We start from the raw sequence: 18,701 nt of genomic DNA, 5'->3' as shown, positions 1-18,701 counted from the left end.
TGCTTCAAGCGACACTATGCAGCGAAATTGAACCCCCCCCCTACCACGTTCATGTCTAAACGATCCAGAGTCCTTTTTATTTTACACCACAGATAATGCCAAATGTTATCTACTTCTTGTCGCGTCCAAGGGTCGAGGCTACAGTCGCGGCCTCCTGGATGGTCCTCGCCAGCGTCGAGCGGATCCTGCCGTCCTCCATCGTCAAGAGACCCGCGATCGTGCATCCGCCAGGGGTTGTCACCGAGTCTTTGATTGCCGCTGGATGTGCGCCTGTCGTGAGTACCATTCTCGCCGCACCTTGGAGAACTATTAATAAAAGCATCGCATCGATCAGTAACAGAAAGAATTAGGCAAACAGAGTGAGCTGTAACTTCCGCCCCAGACAAAGTAGCACCAGGCTTGATTTTTTTTTTTTTTTTTTTTTTGTACCTTGTGCAGCGAGTTCTGTAGCAACATCTCGAGGCAGGCCCATCATCACTCCACCATCTGCCAATGCCTCCAGCATCACACTAGTAGGATCCACGGAGGGTGAAAGAAGCATCGGTCAATTCTATGTGCATGACTGCATAGGTACTTGAATGGTAATACTCTTGCTCTTACCATGCAAATGCTGGCCCACTTCCTGCGAGCGCGGTTACGGCGTCCAAGTGCTTTTCATCCAGAATCCTGCAGCGACCGAGTGTCGAAAAGATCTTGGAAGTAAAAGTCATGGATTGGATGTCGGTGTTGGGACCACAGGAGATGACCGTCATTCCTTCGCGAATCTATATAAGAGTCATAAGAGGGTACCAATTGAGTTAGAGTTGGCTTCTCAGTTAAAGCTAAAAACAGCAGCAAAGGATCGTAGCCCTTACTTTGCAAGGTGTGTTTGGCATGGCACGGATGACGGTCGTGGTGGGAGTGGTCCAGGATTGCAATTGAGTAATCGTGACTCCGGCACAGATACTGATGACCAGTTTATCAGTCAATGCTTCCTTGATCCCTGGCTCCGAAAGGACGGCCTTGGCTACTTGCGGCTTTGTGCTAATGAGTTCATAGATAGATGAGATCGAGTTCCACTCCCGCTTATTGTCAACGAGGGATGGCCTCCACATACATTCATGATACAACATAAGAAACAAAAAGAGAACCGAGCAAATTGAGCACCCTGCAGGGCGCCAATTGCTCAGATCCGACTTGGACATACCAGAGCAGAACAACATCGGCTTCTGACACTCCCTGCACATTCCCATCAGCACCATAAAGAACTTTGACCTGGCTTCCGAGGACCTTACTTAGCTTGGCAGCCGATTCCTCATGACTAACGCATGCGATGAATCCAGCAGGACGTAACAAACTGTCCTCCTCCTCTGGCAACGAAGTAGAAGAAAGGTCGTTGGCTGCGCCTGTTGCAGTTGTTGAGGACGAGATCTTTGGCGAGGACTGGACGGATTCTGCTCCGGCGATAGAATCGAGTGTGCCGCGAATGATGGCAATACCCATGGTGCCGCATCCGAGGATACAGATGGTGGGGTTGTTGATGGGCATGGCTCTGTTACGAAATGCGATCAGCAAGCAAGAAGGAGAAGACGACGGGCGAGGAGAGGAAAAGAAAGAACCCGACCTTGAAGACCTTGAAGAGAGAGAGACCGTTGTGGGGTAAAAGAGCTTTGACTCACTCTGATTGGTCACAGTAAGGGCAACTGTGACTGGTCTATCTTTTGCCACCAAAAAAAAACAACGCTTCCACGGTTGAATGGCTGAAGCATTCGACGCTTCTTATCCTTTCACTTTCGCACGCCATGGTCGATCGCAAGGGCCCGCCGCCGCAGGTGCAAAAGACCCTGCTCAGCTTCTTCAAGCCCAAGAGCGCAACTCCTCCGACTTCAGCTTCAGCTCCCATTCAGTCAGCAACTGCGTCGCCATCCGCTTCGTTGAATCAGAACAACAGACACTCCGTCCAGGACTCCACAGCACGCGACAACCTAGCACGACAGCCCACATCACGAAAGAAACGCGGCGGGTCCGTCAAGGGTCAGGGGAATATCGTATCCACATCCGCATCCGTAGCCGCAGAAGATCCATTATTCCCGGCTGGCTTCTCGGACCTGGCTGAACAGTTTGCACTTGATTCTACGCCCACTTCCCTGACCCCATCATCAACTACAACCAAGCCCAGTAACGAAAATCGGACACTGAGCAGAGACATATCAGGATCCGCATACGCGAGCCCGAATGAGGAAAATTCTTCGACAAGGACATCGTTGAAACGGAGGTACAGCCACTCTTCGGAACAGGATGACGCGTCAGAGGAACCGCTGGACAGGAAGAGACGCTCTCGAACACATAAAGAAGACGTGGTAATGGACCAGGATCACGTCATGGAGGAGCCTGAGGATACACCGCAACCATTGCAAAAGCAACAGCTGGTCAAGGCAACAACTACTTTGGGTCGATTTACCGGGTCAAAAAAGGCCACCAAAAGTCCTTATACGCCACTTGAAACTCAGTTTGTTGAGATCAAGAGACAGTACCCGGACGCGATTCTCTGCATCGAGGTCGGATACAAGTTTCGTTTCTTTGGCGAGGATGCGGAGGTACGACGTCGGAGAAGTAATTGCGATTTACGACAGTGGCGATGTCCTAGTCATACTGACTTATTACAACCTGATGCCGTCCCTTAGATTGCCTCAAGAGAACTCAGCATTGCACATTTCATGGACCACAACTTTTACACCGCCAGTATACCTACCCACCGGCTGGATGTCCATGTGCGACGGTGCGTTTTATCTGAATCGAATGTCGTGACAGACAAGATTGTAGATATCCGATGCTAAACCCGCATTTGGTTTTCTCCTCCAATCCTTCGCTTAGCCTGGTGCATGCTGGCTACAAAGTAGGCGTGGTTCGGCAGATGGAAACCGCAGCCCTAAAGTCCGCCGGCGACAATAAGAGTGCGCCCTTTACTCGGAAGCTCACCAACCTCTACACCAAAGCGACATTTCTCGAGAGCCTGGATCAGGACGAGGAGCAGTTCCAGGGCAGTTTCGTTGGCAAGGGACCCTCTTCACAATATCTGATGTGCATCTGTGAGCAACCACAGGGCGGGAGTGGAGCGGACGAAAGGGTCAAGATTGCGATTCTGGCAGTACAACCGGCAACAGGCGATATTGTTTATGATGAGTTTATGGATGGACACTTCAGGAACGAACTCGAGACGCGATTGCTTCATATCCAGCCTGCAGAGTTGATCGTACCAATTGAGCCGATGAGTAAATCTACGGAGAAACTGCTTGGATATCTTACAGGATCATCTCATCGTCGCACAGGATCGATCAACAGGGGCCAGGATGATATTCGGATCGAGAGAACGGCAGGGTTTGTGAAGTACGACCAGGCGTTTAAGCTGGTCTCAGAGTTCTATTCTACGAGTCTTAAAGAGGAGCAGGTAAAACGACAGAGTCAGGACGGGGAGTCGATGTCTTCGAAGCAGAGTCAAATGGAAGCACTGCTCAAGACAGTCCTGGGACTTTCTCGGCAACTCATTGTTGCTCTTTCGGCCATGATCACCCATTTGACGGAGTTTGGACTGGCATCCGTGTTCCGGCTATCGAAATACTTTGAGTGCTTTACCTCGAGATCGCACATGCTTCTGAACGGGAACACGATATCGAACCTAGAGATTTATCGCAATCAAACAGACTGGTCGACACAGGGGTCTCTTTTCGCGATTCTAGACCATACTCTGACAGGGTTCGGGAGACGGCTGCTCAAGAAGTGGGTGGGGAAACCTTTGGTGGATCGGAAGGCGTTGCAGGAACGAGTGGATGCGGTCGAGGAGATCCTTACATTGGCGGACAAGAATACGTATCTTGAAAGTGCGCGCGGTGTACTCAAAGGACTCATGGACCTTGAAAAGGGTGTCTGTCGCATCCACTATGGCAAAGTAAGAATGCGTTTGTTGTGCAGGATAATGCAGTGCATCCAAATGCTAACGAATGTGTCAATATTCTGGTTTGCTCGATTTATTTAGTCTTCGCCAAAGGAATTCCTTGCTATCCTCCGAACATTCATGAGAGTGGCAAACGCGATCCCGGCGGGAGAACGGTCAAAGGCACACCAGGACTTTGGCCTCAACAGCCCCATGCTAAGGCGCTTAGTTGGATCGTTATCGAGTGCTGCCGAAGACAGTCGGTACTTCCTGAATGGTCTGAACGAGTCAGCGGCGAATAGGAATGACAAGCTGGAGATGTTCCAGGAGGATATTATTGCAGAGAAATGGCCTGAGATTCATGAGCACAGAGATGTAAGTGAATCGTCTGGTTACTGAGTTGTTTGCTTCAGGGGTATAGTAAACTGAATACTGACTCTTGCCTTTTTTTTTGTCTTTCTTTTGCCGCGTTATTGTCTCTGTAGAACATTGTTGGGACAGAGGGTGACCTGTCAATCCATCTAGCAGCGGTGCGGAAACTATTGCGCGAACCGCGGCTGGAGTATTCTTCGGTCTCGGGAATCGACTATCTGATAGAGGTTAAGAACAAGGATGTGGCCAAGATTCCGAAGTCGTGGGTCAAGATTAGCGGGTATGATATTATTGTCTATATTTTGAAACCCTAGATACGTTTATGGGGAGCATTAATTACTCATGTCTCCTACGTCTATGTGATCTGATGTCCATAGAACAAAACAGGTGTCGCGCTTCCATACACCGGAGGCCCTTCAACTGATTCAGGCGAAAGCTCAACATCAGGAACGACTAGTCCTTGCTTGCGATCGTGCTTTTGCGGCATTCCAACAAGAGTTCTCGCAAAGATACGAAGTTTTTCGTGACCTGGTTCAGAACCTGGCGTACCTGGATTGCCTGTTCTCGCTCTCGGTCGTGGCATGTCTCCCCGGTTATGTCAAACCGCAATATGTGGAAGATGAAGTCTGCGAGCGGCAGCAGACTATGGATCGGGACGATCATCTTAGCACGAACGATGGTGAACTCAACTCGCTCTCCAGGATAGTATCCTCGAAAACAACGATTGAGATCAAGAACGGCCGGCATCCGATGGTGGAGCAGATGTTGCCATCGGGCAACTTTGTATCTAACGACATCCATTTCGGAAACAACACTGCAACAGGTGTTGATGAAAAGGCTTTGATCTTGACGGGGCCGAACATGGGCGGAAAGAGTTGCTATATTCGTCAAGTGGCGCTGTTATGTATCATGGCCCAGATCGGTTCGTATCTTCCCGCAGAGTCTGCGAAGGTCTCGTTGTTGGATGCGGTGTATACGCGAATGGGTGCTTCGGATAATATTTTCGGACATGAGAGCACGTTCATGGTCGAGTTGCAGGAGACGTCGGATATTTTGAAGATGGCGACAGCACGATCGTTGGTGATTTTGGATGAGTTGGGTAGGGGAACGTCTACGCTGGATGGGGTCGCAATTGCGTATGCAGTGTTGAAGCATGTTGTGAGTCATATCCGGGCGACGACCTTGTTTGTGACCCATTACCCATCGCTCGCGGATGTGGCCAAGGAGTTTGAGGAGGGCACTATCAGGAATTACCATATGGGGTTCATGGCTTCGGCCAGTGGCTCGACACCTGGCACTGGCGCATCTGCAATTCATGGGGAGGAAGATATGGCGAGGGTCGAAGAGGCATCCGACAACGGTTCAGGTGTCAACCTGGATGACATGGATATTGTGTTTCTGTACAAGCTAGTTCCGGGGGTATCGCTCAAGAGTTATGGGTAAGTCAAGGTCGTGCTCAGAGCTCAGGGTGTTTGTGCTCGTGTTCTGTTGGTCTGTGCCCCATTAACCTAAAATTGGATATCACAAGATTGAATGTTGCACGAATGGCCAAACTTCCATTGAGCTTGATCACCAAGGCCAGGATCAAGTCCAAGGAACTAGAGACGGTCCTTGAGCGTCGTGTCGAGTCCAGGCGGCACGGACGGATGCTTTCAAGGCTACATGAGATTGGCGAGTGCAGTACAGAAGACCAGGCCTGTGATCTTGTTTCGGAGCTTTGCTCCCATCCGGTTGAGAGCACAACAATCACATGAAGGTTCCTAGTTTTTTTTTTTTGACTTCCACAAACAATAAGCAATCAGATGTGTGTCAATGGAGTTACTTTTGATTTTATTTCCACGATTATATGTCCACTTCGGATGGTTAGTAGTATTATACAGCTGCGACGGCAATAAGATTGACATCAGAATGAATGCTCGATGCTTGTAGTCAAAGAGAAAGAAGAATAAAGAGAGAGAGCACCACAAAAGATATATCCATCCCAAGAAAAATGAACAAGAAAAGAAATCAGAGGGAGAAGGGGATGTTCAGCCATCCACTTGGTCCAGCACAATCAGTAGCAACAACAGATGGAAAGCAAAAGAAAGACAAGAATAAGATAACGACAAAAAAAAAAAAAAGGAAAGAGAAGAGAAGAAAGCGACTGTTCTAAAACGATAAAGAAGAAATGTGTGCAGGACAAAGTATCGATAATAACAAAATGCCCATGCAGTTGGAATGCAAGGATATAAAAATATATATACGAGGGTTGTAGTATTATGTATCTCACGACACTGTAGAGAAAGCGTCTCATTGCTGCTGTTGGAACTGTTGCTGTTGCTGATGTTGCTGTTGCTGCTGCATATGGTAGAGTTGCTGTTGTTGTTGCTGCTGCTGCTGCTGCTGCAAAAACAGTGCCGATCCGCTGAGCTGTGCGACATCTCCGTGCAATCCGCCGCCAATGCCGGGAGGAGGCATCGTAACGTAAGGGTTATATCCTGTCTGAGGCATCATGCCTGGATAGCCCATCGTCGTCATCGGTTGGGGAATGAAAGTTGCTCCTGGACCGTAGTAGGGCGACATCTGACCCGGGTAATGTCCGTAGAGCTGTCCATGCGGCATCGTGTAATACGGGTTGTGCTGCATCGGGAATGCTCCAACATGGGACATGGCCGCAGACGTCATATGGGCTGTGCCTGAGCTCAGCGGCGCGGCAGAACCAGCTGCATGACCGCCTTCCTGTCCGTCCGCGCTAAGCAGTGATGAAGAGTCCAACATCGCGTTCGTATCTGTCGGCATCGTGAGCGTCGGAAGGTGGTGCTGGTTGGTGGCCATGGCGGCATAGAAATTGGCGGCCGAGGCTGTGAACTCCGCTGGGGAATATCCTGCAGAACCTGGGGTAAGCTTGGCATGTTCCGTCATCGATGAGTCTCCTCCCAGGATCAAATTAACCTCTTCCAAAAGACGCTTACATCCCTGCATATTCTGGGCGCTCAACTTTGAAAGAACAGACTTGACCTTCTCTGCCAACAAATGCTTTTGCTGCTGCTCAACATTGGGTGAAGCCAGGATCTTCTGAATAAGACTGACGCCATGCACCTGGTCTCCGAGAATCTCCACAAGGACTTGGTCCTGGTTCGAGTTGATAATGCTGTTAATCATGATGTCGCTCGCGTCTGGCTCCTGTCTCTGATTGATGACCTTGAGAATTGTCAGCGACGCCAGCTTGTGGGTTGCAAGAGTAGCCATATGAGGCGCAAGACGAGGAGCAAGAACGCGATACCGTCCTGGAAGTTGTGAGTTGTCCAAAAGCCATGTGAGCATCAATGTTCCATTGGGGTTGGTGGCAAGTGCTAATGCGTTCTGCACAACTGCCACAGCAACATGTTTCTATCGATTCATAACAGCAAATCGAAAAAGATTGTTAGATTGTTAGATTGTTAGGGAGCAACCCTCCACAGCCCTCGATAGCTCCCATGGTAGCCCTTGTTGGCTTTATCGTATATGTACCTGCTGGTTCTTGCTGGCATGCTGGCTCTCCAGCGATGCCCTCATGGCGCGGGCTCCAAAGCGACCTTGAGCAATCTCCCAAAACTTGTCCGCCATTGATTCAAAGATGAAGCTATTTCTCGACGGTCCCAGACGCAGGCAGCACTGAACAACATAGTTTCCAAACTGATCGAGAAGGAGTGGTGGAGTGTACGGACGGACATGCTTGCAGATGAGCTCTGTCTGCGCAGGGCTCTTAGCACAGTCAATGATCTTTTGGGCGGCCCAAGTACCGTTCTTGTGGACACCGATCGAGGCCAAGTGTGGTGCAATCAACTCAAGCATCTTTGTCTTCTGGGACTCGGAGCATCGTTCAAACAGCTTTTGCATCACCGTATTGCCAATATAGTCTACGAGCGCCATACGATAAAAGGAGGCAAAAGAGATGAATAAAGTCAGTGACATGATCTAGATCCAGGTCACCAATGCAACAGTTGTCCTCAGGTTTTGCATGCAGGTTCGTTTCACTTACCACTACAGAGCTCGACACACTCGTCCATGCATTCATTCGAAAGGCTATCCAGTTCCTTTTGTGTGCAGTGTCCGCTGTCGAGTCGTTTCCGGATCTCTCGAAGTCGTGGCGCATCAAGACGACGATGAGGCGACGGCTCTGCCACAGGAGGGATCGAGGTGAAGTAAGCGATAGGCTCTGTCAGGCAAGCAGGGACGGGTTCTGTGCTCGACTCTGGCTCTCCATCAGCACTGAACTCGCGCAACATGGCCTGTCGCTCCATGACTGGGTCCTCAGCGGTAGCTTCTCGGTCAGGCGTGCCAAGGGCAGCTTGTCCCTTGTTGCTCATGTTCACTAAGGAAAGCATTCGATCCAACTCCGTGGGTCCTTCAAAGTCCGGCTTTGTCAACTTGTTGAGCGAGGTGTTCGATCTGAGGTCTCCGTTTACGTCCATAGGATCTCCATGGCCTGGCGAGGGACTGTCACTGGGGGACTGTTTGGCGGGCACCTTTGCAAAGCCGATCCTGACAGCGCCTGTGCCGGGTCCAAAGATCTCTTGGCCATGCATGACCTTCTTTGCAACGACTGCGTCCTCCATGTTTTCAAAGTTGATGAAGCCGCACGACTTGTGGGTCAAGACTCGAGCAGACTCGATGGGTCCAAAATGGTTGAACATTGCGTGCAGTGCCGCCGGCGTTGTGGTTGATGGGATATTTCCAATCCCTATATGACATGAATGTTAGAGTATATCATACAAAGGAAAATAAAGAACATGAGTGCGTCAGTAAGAGCGACGAGTGCCATGCAAATAGGTAGATCATCCCTGCAAATAAAAAAGATAAGACGGGGTTCACACTTACAGAGAGCGCGTGTAGGATGCAAGACGGGGGCATCACTGTTGACCATGAGCTCAGCTTTACCATAGCCAACTCGGACAGTGGTGTTACCGATACGGCCCCCTCGTCGTTCTGAAATGTCCTCCTTGGCCCTCATGGCATCCTCGACGCGTGTAAAGTTGATGAAGGCGCACTCCTTGTCTGGGATGACCTTCAAGGACTCAACAGGGCCGAAAGGACTGAATACCTGCATCAGGTCGTTGTTTGTGAAGTTAGGGTCAATGTTTCCGATCCAGAGGGAACGCGTGGGGATCTGCTGGGTGACGCTTGTCGACGGCCCAGGCTGATCCTGGAAAGGCGGGGTCGCCGTGCCATTCACACCTTGATTGTCCTACAGGAACGATATTTTTTTTATATAAAAAAAGGCATTAGGTTCACTCTCTTTCATTTCTGTCCAATTCCGCTTTTCATGCGGCCCATCAAACGCGAAAAATAGAAAGACAGAAAGATAAAAAAAAGATCCAGCTCCCACGGGTATGTACTTCTTGCCGGGGTTAAGGTTGTGGCATATCAACGAGAGTTACGGAGGAGATAGTGATGAAACACACCATCATCGTTTTTAGTTCCTCGTCATAAAAAATAAAATGAAAATTTTCCCGTGGTCATTTTGTCCCTCCGCATCCCGAATACAGACATCCCGTCCCGCGCGCAGGGGGCGCGCGTTGAGGTCAAGAGGATAATGGCTGTTCTCCACTTTTGCGTTGCATAATAATAATAAAATCAGGGGATGTGTCTCATACCTGGTGGGGATCCATTCCGTTTGAGAGACTGTGGCTGGAACCATTGCTGCCATGACCATGCTCGTCCGCAAGACTACGCCCACCAAAGCTATTGCTGTGTTGGTGTCCAGGCCGTTGAGGCTGTGCATGATGTTGCTGCTGTTGTATTTGCTGCGGTGTGTGAAGCTGGTTGTTATAGCTGAGCGAAAGAGAATGTGAGTGTCCATGGGTGACACCACTACGCTCGCCACCAGAAGCAGTACCGTTCGTTAGGGCATTCATATCTGTCGTTGTTGTTGTTGCCGCTGCTGTCGGGTGGCCATTGACGATCTCTGAAAGCATATCAGCGCCCGCACTAGTGGTGCGCTGGTGTGTCTGACGAGCCTTCATATCGCTGTAGCTGCGGGGACCTGCACTTGCAAACTTGCGCTGCTCATCCGCAATATCATGTGGAATCTCTAGGAAGCCCATGCTGATGGCTCTAGGTCGCGAATGTGTCTGCTGGAAAGTCTGGAACTGGTGTACACCGCCGGCTCCGGTCGGGTACATGCCTGAGGATCCTGAGGAAGGGGAGCTCGAGGTTAAGTGACCAATATCGTCCTCATGCTCGTCTTCAAGGACCTCGTAGGCCGCTGTGGCAGAGACAGAGTATGATCGGATCCGGTTGGCAAAACTGACACTGTTGGGCATCAACAGCGAGTGCGCAAGGGATTTTTCCAGTCGCATATCGAGCGTGGAAAGTCCAGGGCCAGTGGTGTTACTACCGCTGCTGCTAGAGTTGCTGCTGTTGGTATTGATGCTGTTGTTGCTGCTACTGTTGCTGCTACTGTTGTTGTTACTGCTGCCGCTAATGCCGTTGATACTGCCCAGGCCACTCATGCCATTGATACCGGAGATGTTGTTAAGACTACTGAGATTACTGCTGCTCCGGCTGTTGATGCTGCCAAGTGCTAGGGGTGAGGATGTTGTGACGGCAGAGCCCCGCGAGGCGTTGAACTCGAGGTGTGAGAGAGCAGAGGATGCAAAGGAGGCAGATCGACTGCGCAGGTCGACGCCAACACGATGGTTTGTGCTGATACCAGAGGGGATGGTGCCATTAAGGCTGTTTACGGTGTTGCTGCTGGTAATCTTGCCGCTGCCAACAGCGCCGCTCGTGTTGGTGTTGGTGTTGGCAGACTGGACGGGATCATCGAGACCAAGGGCATCGAGCGTACTCATGATGGCGTTTTCGTTTTCAGAGTCAAAAAGCATCTCGCGTGTGGTCGGTGTGGTGGCAGGACGGTCGCCTCCGGGCGAGCCGGGGTCACCCCAAGAGGAAGTGAAGATGGATGGGCCGAATGCAGCAGATATGGAAGCAGAGGGCAGGGTCAGGGACCCGGATCGATGACGTGTAGACAATTGCGGGGGGACAAGGAGCGAGGGAGTGCGCCGGAGGGGTCTTTGTACGCCGGGAGGGATCTTGCCGAGGGGGAAGGCACCGGGGCTGGCCATGCCCTGGGGTGAACCAGAGGCATCTTGGAGGAAGGGAGAGGGTCTTGAGGGCAGGGTGTCGGCTCTTGCACGGCGGGCAGCAGCGAAGGAAGGGATAGAGGAGGCCAGGTCTGCGGAGGTGGTCGTGATAGTGGGCATTGGTCCATGGAGGTTGGGGTTGTTACTCGTATTGTTACCGAAGCTGCCGGCAGCAGTTGCACTTGAAGACGAAGTTGCGGTGCCAGCTGCGGCAGTGGCAGTGGTCGGATCCATGGTGGTGAGCCGGGATTAGACCTGAGAGGGAAGGGGGGAGGAGGCAATGGGGTCAATGGATGGTTTCCTGTTGTTTATTGACCCTTTTTTTATTCTCCTGTCTGTTTGTTTGTGGGAGGACAGGACAAGGAGGGGTAAAAAAGAGAAGCAGAGGCAAGTCGAAAGATACAGACGAAAGAAAGAAAGACACGCGTGTACAATCGAATCAAAAGAAATCAAATCAAAAACTAAATCAAAATCAAAATCAAAGCCAAGGCTAAGGCTAAGGCTGGGAGCGAATCAGGCTCGTGTTCAGTCGCAGAGGATGAACAAGAAAAAGGGCAGAGGCGGCAGGCGATGGAGAGGGACAAGAGAAGGAGGGAAGGAAGAAGAGGAAGATGGAATGGATGGGGGAAGGAATGGATGGGAATTGATGGGATTTAATGGGCTGATGACAACGACACGACGACGACAGCGGATGAAATAAGACAAAGATAAAGAGAGGAAAGGACGAAAGGACGAAAGGACGAAAGAAAGAAAGAAGACAGAAGAAGGAGAGGGAGAAGAAGGATTGGTCCCCTTGCAAAGGGTTACAAAGGAGGATCGAGTGGATGGTCGGTGGGCGATGGGCTCGATGGTATTGGTGGCCAATGGTGGATGAAAGAAAGAGAAGGAAGGAAAGAAAGAAAGAAAGAAAGGAAGAAAGAAAGGAAAGACTCAGAAGAAAGACACAGCAGCAGACAGCCAAAGGGGAGAGGAGGAGAGGAAGAAAGAAAGAAAGGGATGTGTACCATATACCATACTGCCCATGCCCATGCCCTTGCCCATAGACCAGAGACCACAGACCACCATAGACCATGTCTATTGACATGCTATACACAGGCATGGATGGTATCTATGGGTATACATGCTGTGCAGACTGCCTTGCTTGGTCTCGCTCCTCCCCCTTTCTGCCCATGTAACATGATGGCTATTTGTATTGGGGGGCGGGGGGCATCAGCAAGTCTGTGGTCCCCACCTTGACCTGGGGCTTGCCACGACACCATAACGTACACACAAAGGACCCATCTGTACGTGCTAATCAGCGACCCCTAGGCTCTCAATAACCCCCTTATTAAGCAAACAAACTTATTTTATTCGCTCTTGCTGCTGTTGTGTGAAATCTGTCAATCTGAATACGAATATGAACATGGAAATATATGTGAATATGAAATATATATGAATATGAAGACGAATATGAAGACGAATACGGATATGAAGTCAAAAATGAGTGGGTTGTTGTTGCATTGGTCTGAAACAGAGACCTCTGCATCTTCGATCAGGGCAAAGGAGCGCGGCTCGAAGGCGATGTAGGCGACGAAGGAGTATGACCTGAAGGCGATGTAGGCGAACCGGGCGAGATGTTCCTGCCGTTGAGGACTGTGCCCCGGCGGGTCCGGAGCCTGCGAAGGACACTATCCTCGCCCATGAGGATTGCCAAGAACGTCTTCTTCTGTGCCCCCGAATCGCTCCTCGGTCGCAACCCGTTCTGCTGGCTCGACGATCTCGATCGTGTCCCATTGCCATTGCGGTTGCTATTGATAGTATTTAATGACATCAGCGAAGAAGACGACGATGAATGCGACAACATCGACCCAGAGGCGCTCGCGTTCAGCGGTAAGAGGGGACGGCTGGTCTTGGCCTTGGGCGATCCCAGTATACCATCATCAAACGCAATCTCCTCAATCCCCGACCAGTACTTCTCTTGTGCTGCCGCCATCGCATTCCGCGCCATTGCCGTTCGCAGAACCGGGTCATGCTTCTGGAAGAACAGACTCGTTCTCGGCGCAGGCTTCGATGGCGAAGGTGGAGTCGGGCTACGCGAAATCATCGCCCCAGCGCCCTCTGCTGTTGGGACCGTCTCTTCGCTCGACCTGCGCTCTGCCTCAGCCTGAGCACGTTCTGCCTCGGCTGCAGCAGCGGCCGCCTTTGCTGCCGCTGCCGCTGCTGCCGCTGCCAGTGCTGCCTCGGCTGCCTCGGCCTTCTCGATCTTGCGGACCTCCTCAAACGTAAACCGCATCTCCTCCAACGCATCCACAATGTACTGTCCAAATTCTTTGGATCCCAGCTTTAGACTCGTGATACAGAAGTCTAGCTCAGCCTCCTTCACCATGTACGCACATCCGTACCCATCAGGAACCACCTCGCCCCATCCGTATGCAATAAAACAATCGTCCGAGATCTGTGAAGTCGACAGTCTCCACCGGCATGATCGAGAAAATACCGGATCCTCAAACATGGCCGGTACTGGCTCCTCCGGTTTGCGGATCAATCGCAGACCCAGCAAATGACGGTCGATCGCCTGTCCATCGACTGCCCAGGCGGTGTACTGCGCATGTCGAGCCACTGCTGCACGGCACGCTGCAGCCCTGGCCTTCAGACCCATCTCCGGGTTATCCATTGCCTCACAAAAGGCCTTGCTCTCCTTGGAACACGAGCGCGCAGTCTCTGTGCGACCATGGCGGTACTTGCGTGTCGCCGCAGATTCGTACGTCGCCACCAATTCGCCGTGTTTACGGTAATACGCCAGCTGGAGGGCCATTTGCACATACGCATCCGGCGACATCTTGAAGGCCTTGATCAGACCCTTGCCATATCCCTTGAACTCTGTCGGAACCATCTCGTGGGCCTCCACCGTCGCCTTGAAATACGCATGCGCATCTTCAATGGCCTTGTCAAGGGCCTCGCTCGACGCAAACTTGAGCGGCTCAGGCTTGTCCAGTGCAGAGGCACATTCGTACAGGTCCTCGGCATTTAGATTTCGGAAATCAGGAAGGCTGCGAGCCTGGGCCTCGTCAATCATGAACCGGCAAAGACGCGAGGTCGGGGTTGCATCCATCTTGGAGTGCTCTCCGTTCATGCCTGCACGACCATTCGCAAAGACGATCAGCTGGAAGCACTTGTCGAACCATCGGCTGGCCCCGTCGCCATGCCAGCAGGCACGCGAGAAATCTTCGGAGGTCGAGGGCGAGGTCGAGTCCAAGCAAAGGACAAACATCGAGGACTCGATCTTGGCCATATGGGCCTTGTTGGTGGCATGGGCCTCGAAGAGAGTGACACGGTCCTTGGCAGCCTGGTCGCGCTGACCTGTCGAGAGAATACCAATCTCGGGCACGGTCGAGTGATCGTCATCGGCCATCTTTTTGATGCGCTCCAACTGGATCATAATCTCGCGTGGGCTGAGGACCGAGGACGGCTTCGAGGGCAGATGCAGGGTCTCAAAGATGTAGAACTTGCCATTGCGGACGACACAGATGTGGTTGTTGGTCTCATAGGGGAAGCCAACAGCCTTGTCTGTGGGGGAGCCAGCGATACGGGAGTTGTTAAAGAGAAACTGATACATGTTCATGCAGAAGGGCGCGTTCCTGGCCATGTCTGGGGTCAGCGTGCGCCTACATGGATGTGCACGAAGGTTCGAAGAGACCCGTTAGTATACTGCTGATTACGCAAACCGATATGGTATTCAAAAGCGTGATGGGCGATCAAACGCGGCCGGAAATCCAAAATAGGACATATGCGCGTGCAGTGGCAAAAATTATAAGAGCACCGCCATGATTACACGCCCAGCTTGTCTGGCACATGCATTAAATTGCCCTGCTGCGTAGATGTGGACGTCCATGTCCCATCTTTAAATCTCCATAGTGCACTCCCGCCATTCTTGGTTTGTCCATCACATTGCGATAACAATATGTGACTTACGTTGCAATGAGCTGGCGGAACTCGAGGGCAAGACTGACCAATAGTGCAGCTCGCGCAGTCTGCGTCGGCATGCGGGGATCGTCCTGGAAACCAAAGTAGTAATTGACAAAAAACGTGGAAGAATCCCTGTGCGAGAAATACGCCCAGTCGTCCCACCACTCCGCCAGCCAGCTGGTGCCGCGTGCTTCACATGCCTTGGCATGTTCCCTCAGACGACGATCCAGATCCCTTCCTTGAGCTGAGCCCTGCTCCTGGGCATCGCCCTTGAATGCCTTGACTGCGGCGACGGTCTGCTCGTACTCCTGATCGGTAACGAGGGGACGGACAGAGTCGAGGTATCGATCGAGGGTCTGGTCCAGAGGGGGGATGGGCAGCGAGGGGAGCTCGGCCTGACCCTTGTCCATGACAGAGACGATCGGGGCCACTTCAATGGGGCATTGGATGGGCGAGAGCACAGGCGAAGCCGCTGGAGAGTTTTCTGCGGACTTGTTGAGGTTCGGAAGAGGGCTGGTTGCGAGCAACGAGATCATGGATGGGCGATTGAGGTTGTTATGGGGAGGCATGGTAGTGAAGGAGAAAAAGAGAGAGAGAGAGAGAGAGAGAGTGGGGAGAGAAGCGGGGAGTGTGCAGACAGGCAAGAGCAACAGAAGAGATGAACAGTGATATGTACAGAAGGAGTAGGGATTGAAGAGTGGGGAGAGAGAAATGCAAAGGTGTGAGAAAGAGAGTGGGGAGTGGATTGAAGAGTGGGGAGTGGAGGAGAAGGAAAAAAAGAAAAGACGAGGAGCGGAGCGTGGAGAAAGAAGAAACGGAAAAAAAGACGAAGAAAAGGAACCAAGAAATATGAAAGAAGGCCAGGGTTGGGTGGAGGCCGAGATCGAGAGAGGGGTTGGCGCGAGAAAGAAACGGAGGGGGGGGATGAAACATGTCGCGCGCGCGAGAGGAAGGGCTGACTGAGGATGAGGATGAGGATGAGGATGAGGTACCCCGCATTACGATCATCATATGAAATCCATTATAGTATTACAAAACACAGGCACCTGCATGGTCTATCTGTGCCATCGTCATCTTTCTGTTCCTAGACCAAGATCCCGAGTGCGATAAGAAAAGACGGGGCACTTTCCTTATTTCCCTGGCTGCTCTCCATTTGTATGCTCTCCTGTACGACCCACACGCGGCCCTAGGTTCAGTCGTCAATGGGGCGGGCCCTTTCTTCTTTCTCCTCGCAGTGCTCGACTTCGGAAGCAATTGCCTTATTGAGGTTGCCCGTTTGACTAAACTTCTCTTCCTAAGCGCCGTTGGGTCGAGAAAAAAAGCAAGTGTCGCCACGCAGCGGGGCATAATCGTTGTCCCTATGACATAGGCTACCTCTTAGTCGCTGTTTCCCACCAAGACCACTCCGACCGACATGCTGAGCATCCCCGGAGAAAAAAAGAAAGAAAAGATAGCCATCCATGTGGAGAAGATCCGCATGGCACTTCATTTCCTGGCTTTGTCCGCCCTGAAATGAAACACGCTTTTTTATTTTATTTTAATTGTGGAGACAATGTGGGGGAGGTGGGGATACAGCGGAGGGGAGTAAGCATAGCACAATTGAGCTCGTACACATGGCATCCACAACAGCAAAGTGCGCGGTAAAGTAAACGATCCCGGACTTGATTTGGCATGCACAGTAAAGTGTTTGAATATGAAGACATGGGGCCTTGTTTTCCATTCCAGTCGTAGCAACGTATGCATGCATCCTAGTCAAGCCCACACCCTGGTCTCGCTTTGTCATCTTCATTTGGTTCTTGTATGAAGAATAGATATTGGGCCATGTGCCATTGCCAATTTATGTAAATCTAGTATGAACATCCCTCGTAGATGTCATCAGCAATGACATGGGCTGTGCCCCGTCAATGACCAGCCATCAACATATCAATAGTGTGGACAATGTGCTTTGGTGGCGACAAACCTCTTTAATTAGAATATGCTTAGCCAAACTTGTTATTTATCTTTTCTGCTTACAAAGGTCAAGCAGGACCTATGTTCCCTAGTTGTGTTCCCCCACTTGATCGATCTTTTGAATCCTCCAGTCCAAGTGACATTCCTCCTCCCTCGCCATGTCTGCATCCACTGCCGCCCAGAAGGTCCTTCTCCTCGTCGGACCCCCCGGCTCCGGAAAGTCAACCTTCGCCAAGGCCTTGACCAAGGCCTTTCCTGTAAATGCTCACTCTCACACCTACTCTTTTTTGTCAAATTTGACTTTCTGCTATATACTTCCTCTGCATTCTCTCTCATTGTATTCCAGCTAATGCCATCTAACGCTTGTATCTAGGAATACGTCCGGATCAACCAGGACGACCTCGGCGACAGAGCCGCCTGTGAGGCCCTGACCATGAGCGCTCTCCAGGCCAACAATAGGACCCAATCCGTCGTCATCGACCGTTGCAACTTTGATCAGGACCAACGCAAGGTCTGGGTCGGGATCGCCAGGCAATTGAACGTTCCCGAGGTTGATGTCATCATCATGGACACGGAATTCTATGACTGCAAGAAACGTATTCTCGCCCGCTCCAACCACCCGACCCAGGTCGATGGTCAGAACGGAGTCGATGTCCTCTTCAGGTTTCTGGATATGATGACATTGCCCACCTACTTTGAGGGCTTCTCCAGGATCTTGCGAATCGAGCCCCAGCTCACATCCGAGTATTCGGATGAGGCCGTCCGTGAGATCATGCAGCGCCTGGATAAAGTCGAGAAACCAGAGAACCTTCAGGCTCCGCGCTGGCAAAAGGAGGACTACTATTTCAAGACTCAGTACCACCGCGATGAAGAGGCCTACCGTGCTCGCAAGGCTGCCCAATACCAGCAACAAAGGTCATCCCACGCTAACAACAAGGGAGTCGAGGTTGATAGCGAGGGCTTTGCGATCAAGAAGCGTCCTGGACAAAAGGAAGAGCCCTCGGCCCCTGAACCTGTTCGTCCCCCACTCTTTGGTGCACCTAGCGGTGGATGGAGGGCACGCGAGGCTGCGAAGCGGCTACAGCAGCAGCAGGAGCCCAAGAAGTTTGGTCCAGCGATTCATGAGGTCCCCAAACCTGTTGTTGCCAATTCGTTCGACCTTTTGGGCAAGGGTGACGACCAGGACGAGGACCGCGAGTAATCTGGATATCAGATTTTATTGATCCTGGGTAATGAGGAATCGCCATTAACTAGCCGGACAACATGTGGAACTAGCGCGTAACCATGGATGTCATCTTATAAGGGCGTCTCATGGTCCTAGGAGGCCTTCTCGCATCTCATGGGAGGGTCGTGCTCACGACATCGCACCCATTTTCTCATTTTTTCTCCTACTCCTTCCCATCCTGTTCAATAATGCCTTT

At 51.4% G+C, this 18,701-nt stretch overlaps 6 protein-coding genes across 6 annotated transcripts; 2 read left to right on the top strand and 4 right to left on the bottom strand.

The window, feature by feature from the left end:
• Nucleotides 1-56: 56 nt before the first annotated feature.
• BC939DRAFT_463890 (pyrroline-5-carboxylate reductase) lies at nucleotides 57-1,660 on the bottom strand. The gene is made up of 5 exons (XM_051557295.1): nucleotides 1,187-1,660; nucleotides 855-1,023; nucleotides 601-764; nucleotides 430-509; nucleotides 57-306 (listed from the first exon to the last, which is right to left on the bottom strand). The coding sequence occupies exons 1-5, from the start codon at nucleotides 1,525-1,527 to the stop codon at nucleotides 110-112; spliced, it is 951 nt and encodes a 316-aa protein (XP_051408206.1). The 5' UTR covers nucleotides 1,528-1,660; the 3' UTR covers nucleotides 57-109.
• A 68-nt stretch (nucleotides 1,661-1,728) lies between these two features.
• Nucleotides 1,729-6,402, top strand: BC939DRAFT_532230 (muts domain V-domain-containing protein). Its single transcript, XM_051561647.1, has 7 exons — nucleotides 1,729-2,576; nucleotides 2,664-2,758; nucleotides 2,854-3,925; nucleotides 4,013-4,285; nucleotides 4,396-4,562; nucleotides 4,660-5,721; nucleotides 5,811-6,402. The coding sequence occupies exons 1-7, from the start codon at nucleotides 1,782-1,784 to the stop codon at nucleotides 6,034-6,036; spliced, it is 3,690 nt and encodes a 1,229-aa protein (XP_051408205.1). The 5' UTR covers nucleotides 1,729-1,781; the 3' UTR covers nucleotides 6,037-6,402.
• Nucleotides 6,403-6,412: 10 nt separating this feature from the next.
• On the bottom strand, nucleotides 6,413-9,620 carry BC939DRAFT_300905 (armadillo-type protein). Its single transcript, XM_051551381.1, has 4 exons — nucleotides 9,122-9,620; nucleotides 8,283-8,984; nucleotides 7,772-8,160; nucleotides 6,413-7,651 (listed from the first exon to the last, which is right to left on the bottom strand). The coding sequence occupies exons 1-4, from the start codon at nucleotides 9,348-9,350 to the stop codon at nucleotides 6,572-6,574; spliced, it is 2,400 nt and encodes a 799-aa protein (XP_051408204.1). The 5' UTR covers nucleotides 9,351-9,620; the 3' UTR covers nucleotides 6,413-6,571.
• Nucleotides 9,621-12,736: 3,116 nt separating this feature from the next.
• BC939DRAFT_463886 (Choline/Carnitine o-acyltransferase-domain-containing protein) lies at nucleotides 12,737-14,546 on the bottom strand. Its single transcript, XM_051557294.1, has one exon. It carries the CDS (start codon nucleotides 14,495-14,497, stop codon nucleotides 12,917-12,919), a length of 1,581 nt encoding a protein of 526 aa, XP_051408203.1. The 5' UTR covers nucleotides 14,498-14,546; the 3' UTR covers nucleotides 12,737-12,916.
• A 698-nt stretch (nucleotides 14,547-15,244) lies between these two features.
• Nucleotides 15,245-16,261, bottom strand: BC939DRAFT_463884 (uncharacterized protein). Its single transcript, XM_051557293.1, has one exon. It carries the CDS (start codon nucleotides 15,897-15,899, stop codon nucleotides 15,333-15,335), a length of 567 nt encoding a protein of 188 aa, XP_051408202.1. The 5' UTR covers nucleotides 15,900-16,261; the 3' UTR covers nucleotides 15,245-15,332.
• Nucleotides 16,262-17,438: 1,177 nt separating this feature from the next.
• Nucleotides 17,439-18,481, top strand: BC939DRAFT_506803 (AAA domain-containing protein; the record flags this gene model as incomplete). The annotated part of the gene is made up of 2 exons (XM_051560828.1): nucleotides 17,439-17,537; nucleotides 17,654-18,481. 2 exons carry the CDS (start codon nucleotides 17,439-17,441, stop codon nucleotides 18,479-18,481), a joined length of 927 nt encoding a protein of 308 aa, XP_051408201.1.
• Nucleotides 18,482-18,701: the final 220 nt, after the last annotated feature.

Source organism: Gamsiella multidivaricata (assembly GCF_025024155.1).
Source record: "Gamsiella multidivaricata strain RSA 2152 chromosome Unknown BC939scaffold_79, whole genome shotgun sequence".
Lineage (NCBI taxonomy): Eukaryota > Fungi > Mortierellomycota > Mortierellomycetes > Mortierellales > Mortierellaceae > Gamsiella > Gamsiella multidivaricata.
The sequence above is the reverse complement of the archived record's forward strand: the minus strand, read 5'-3'. Positions and strand labels throughout refer to the sequence as shown.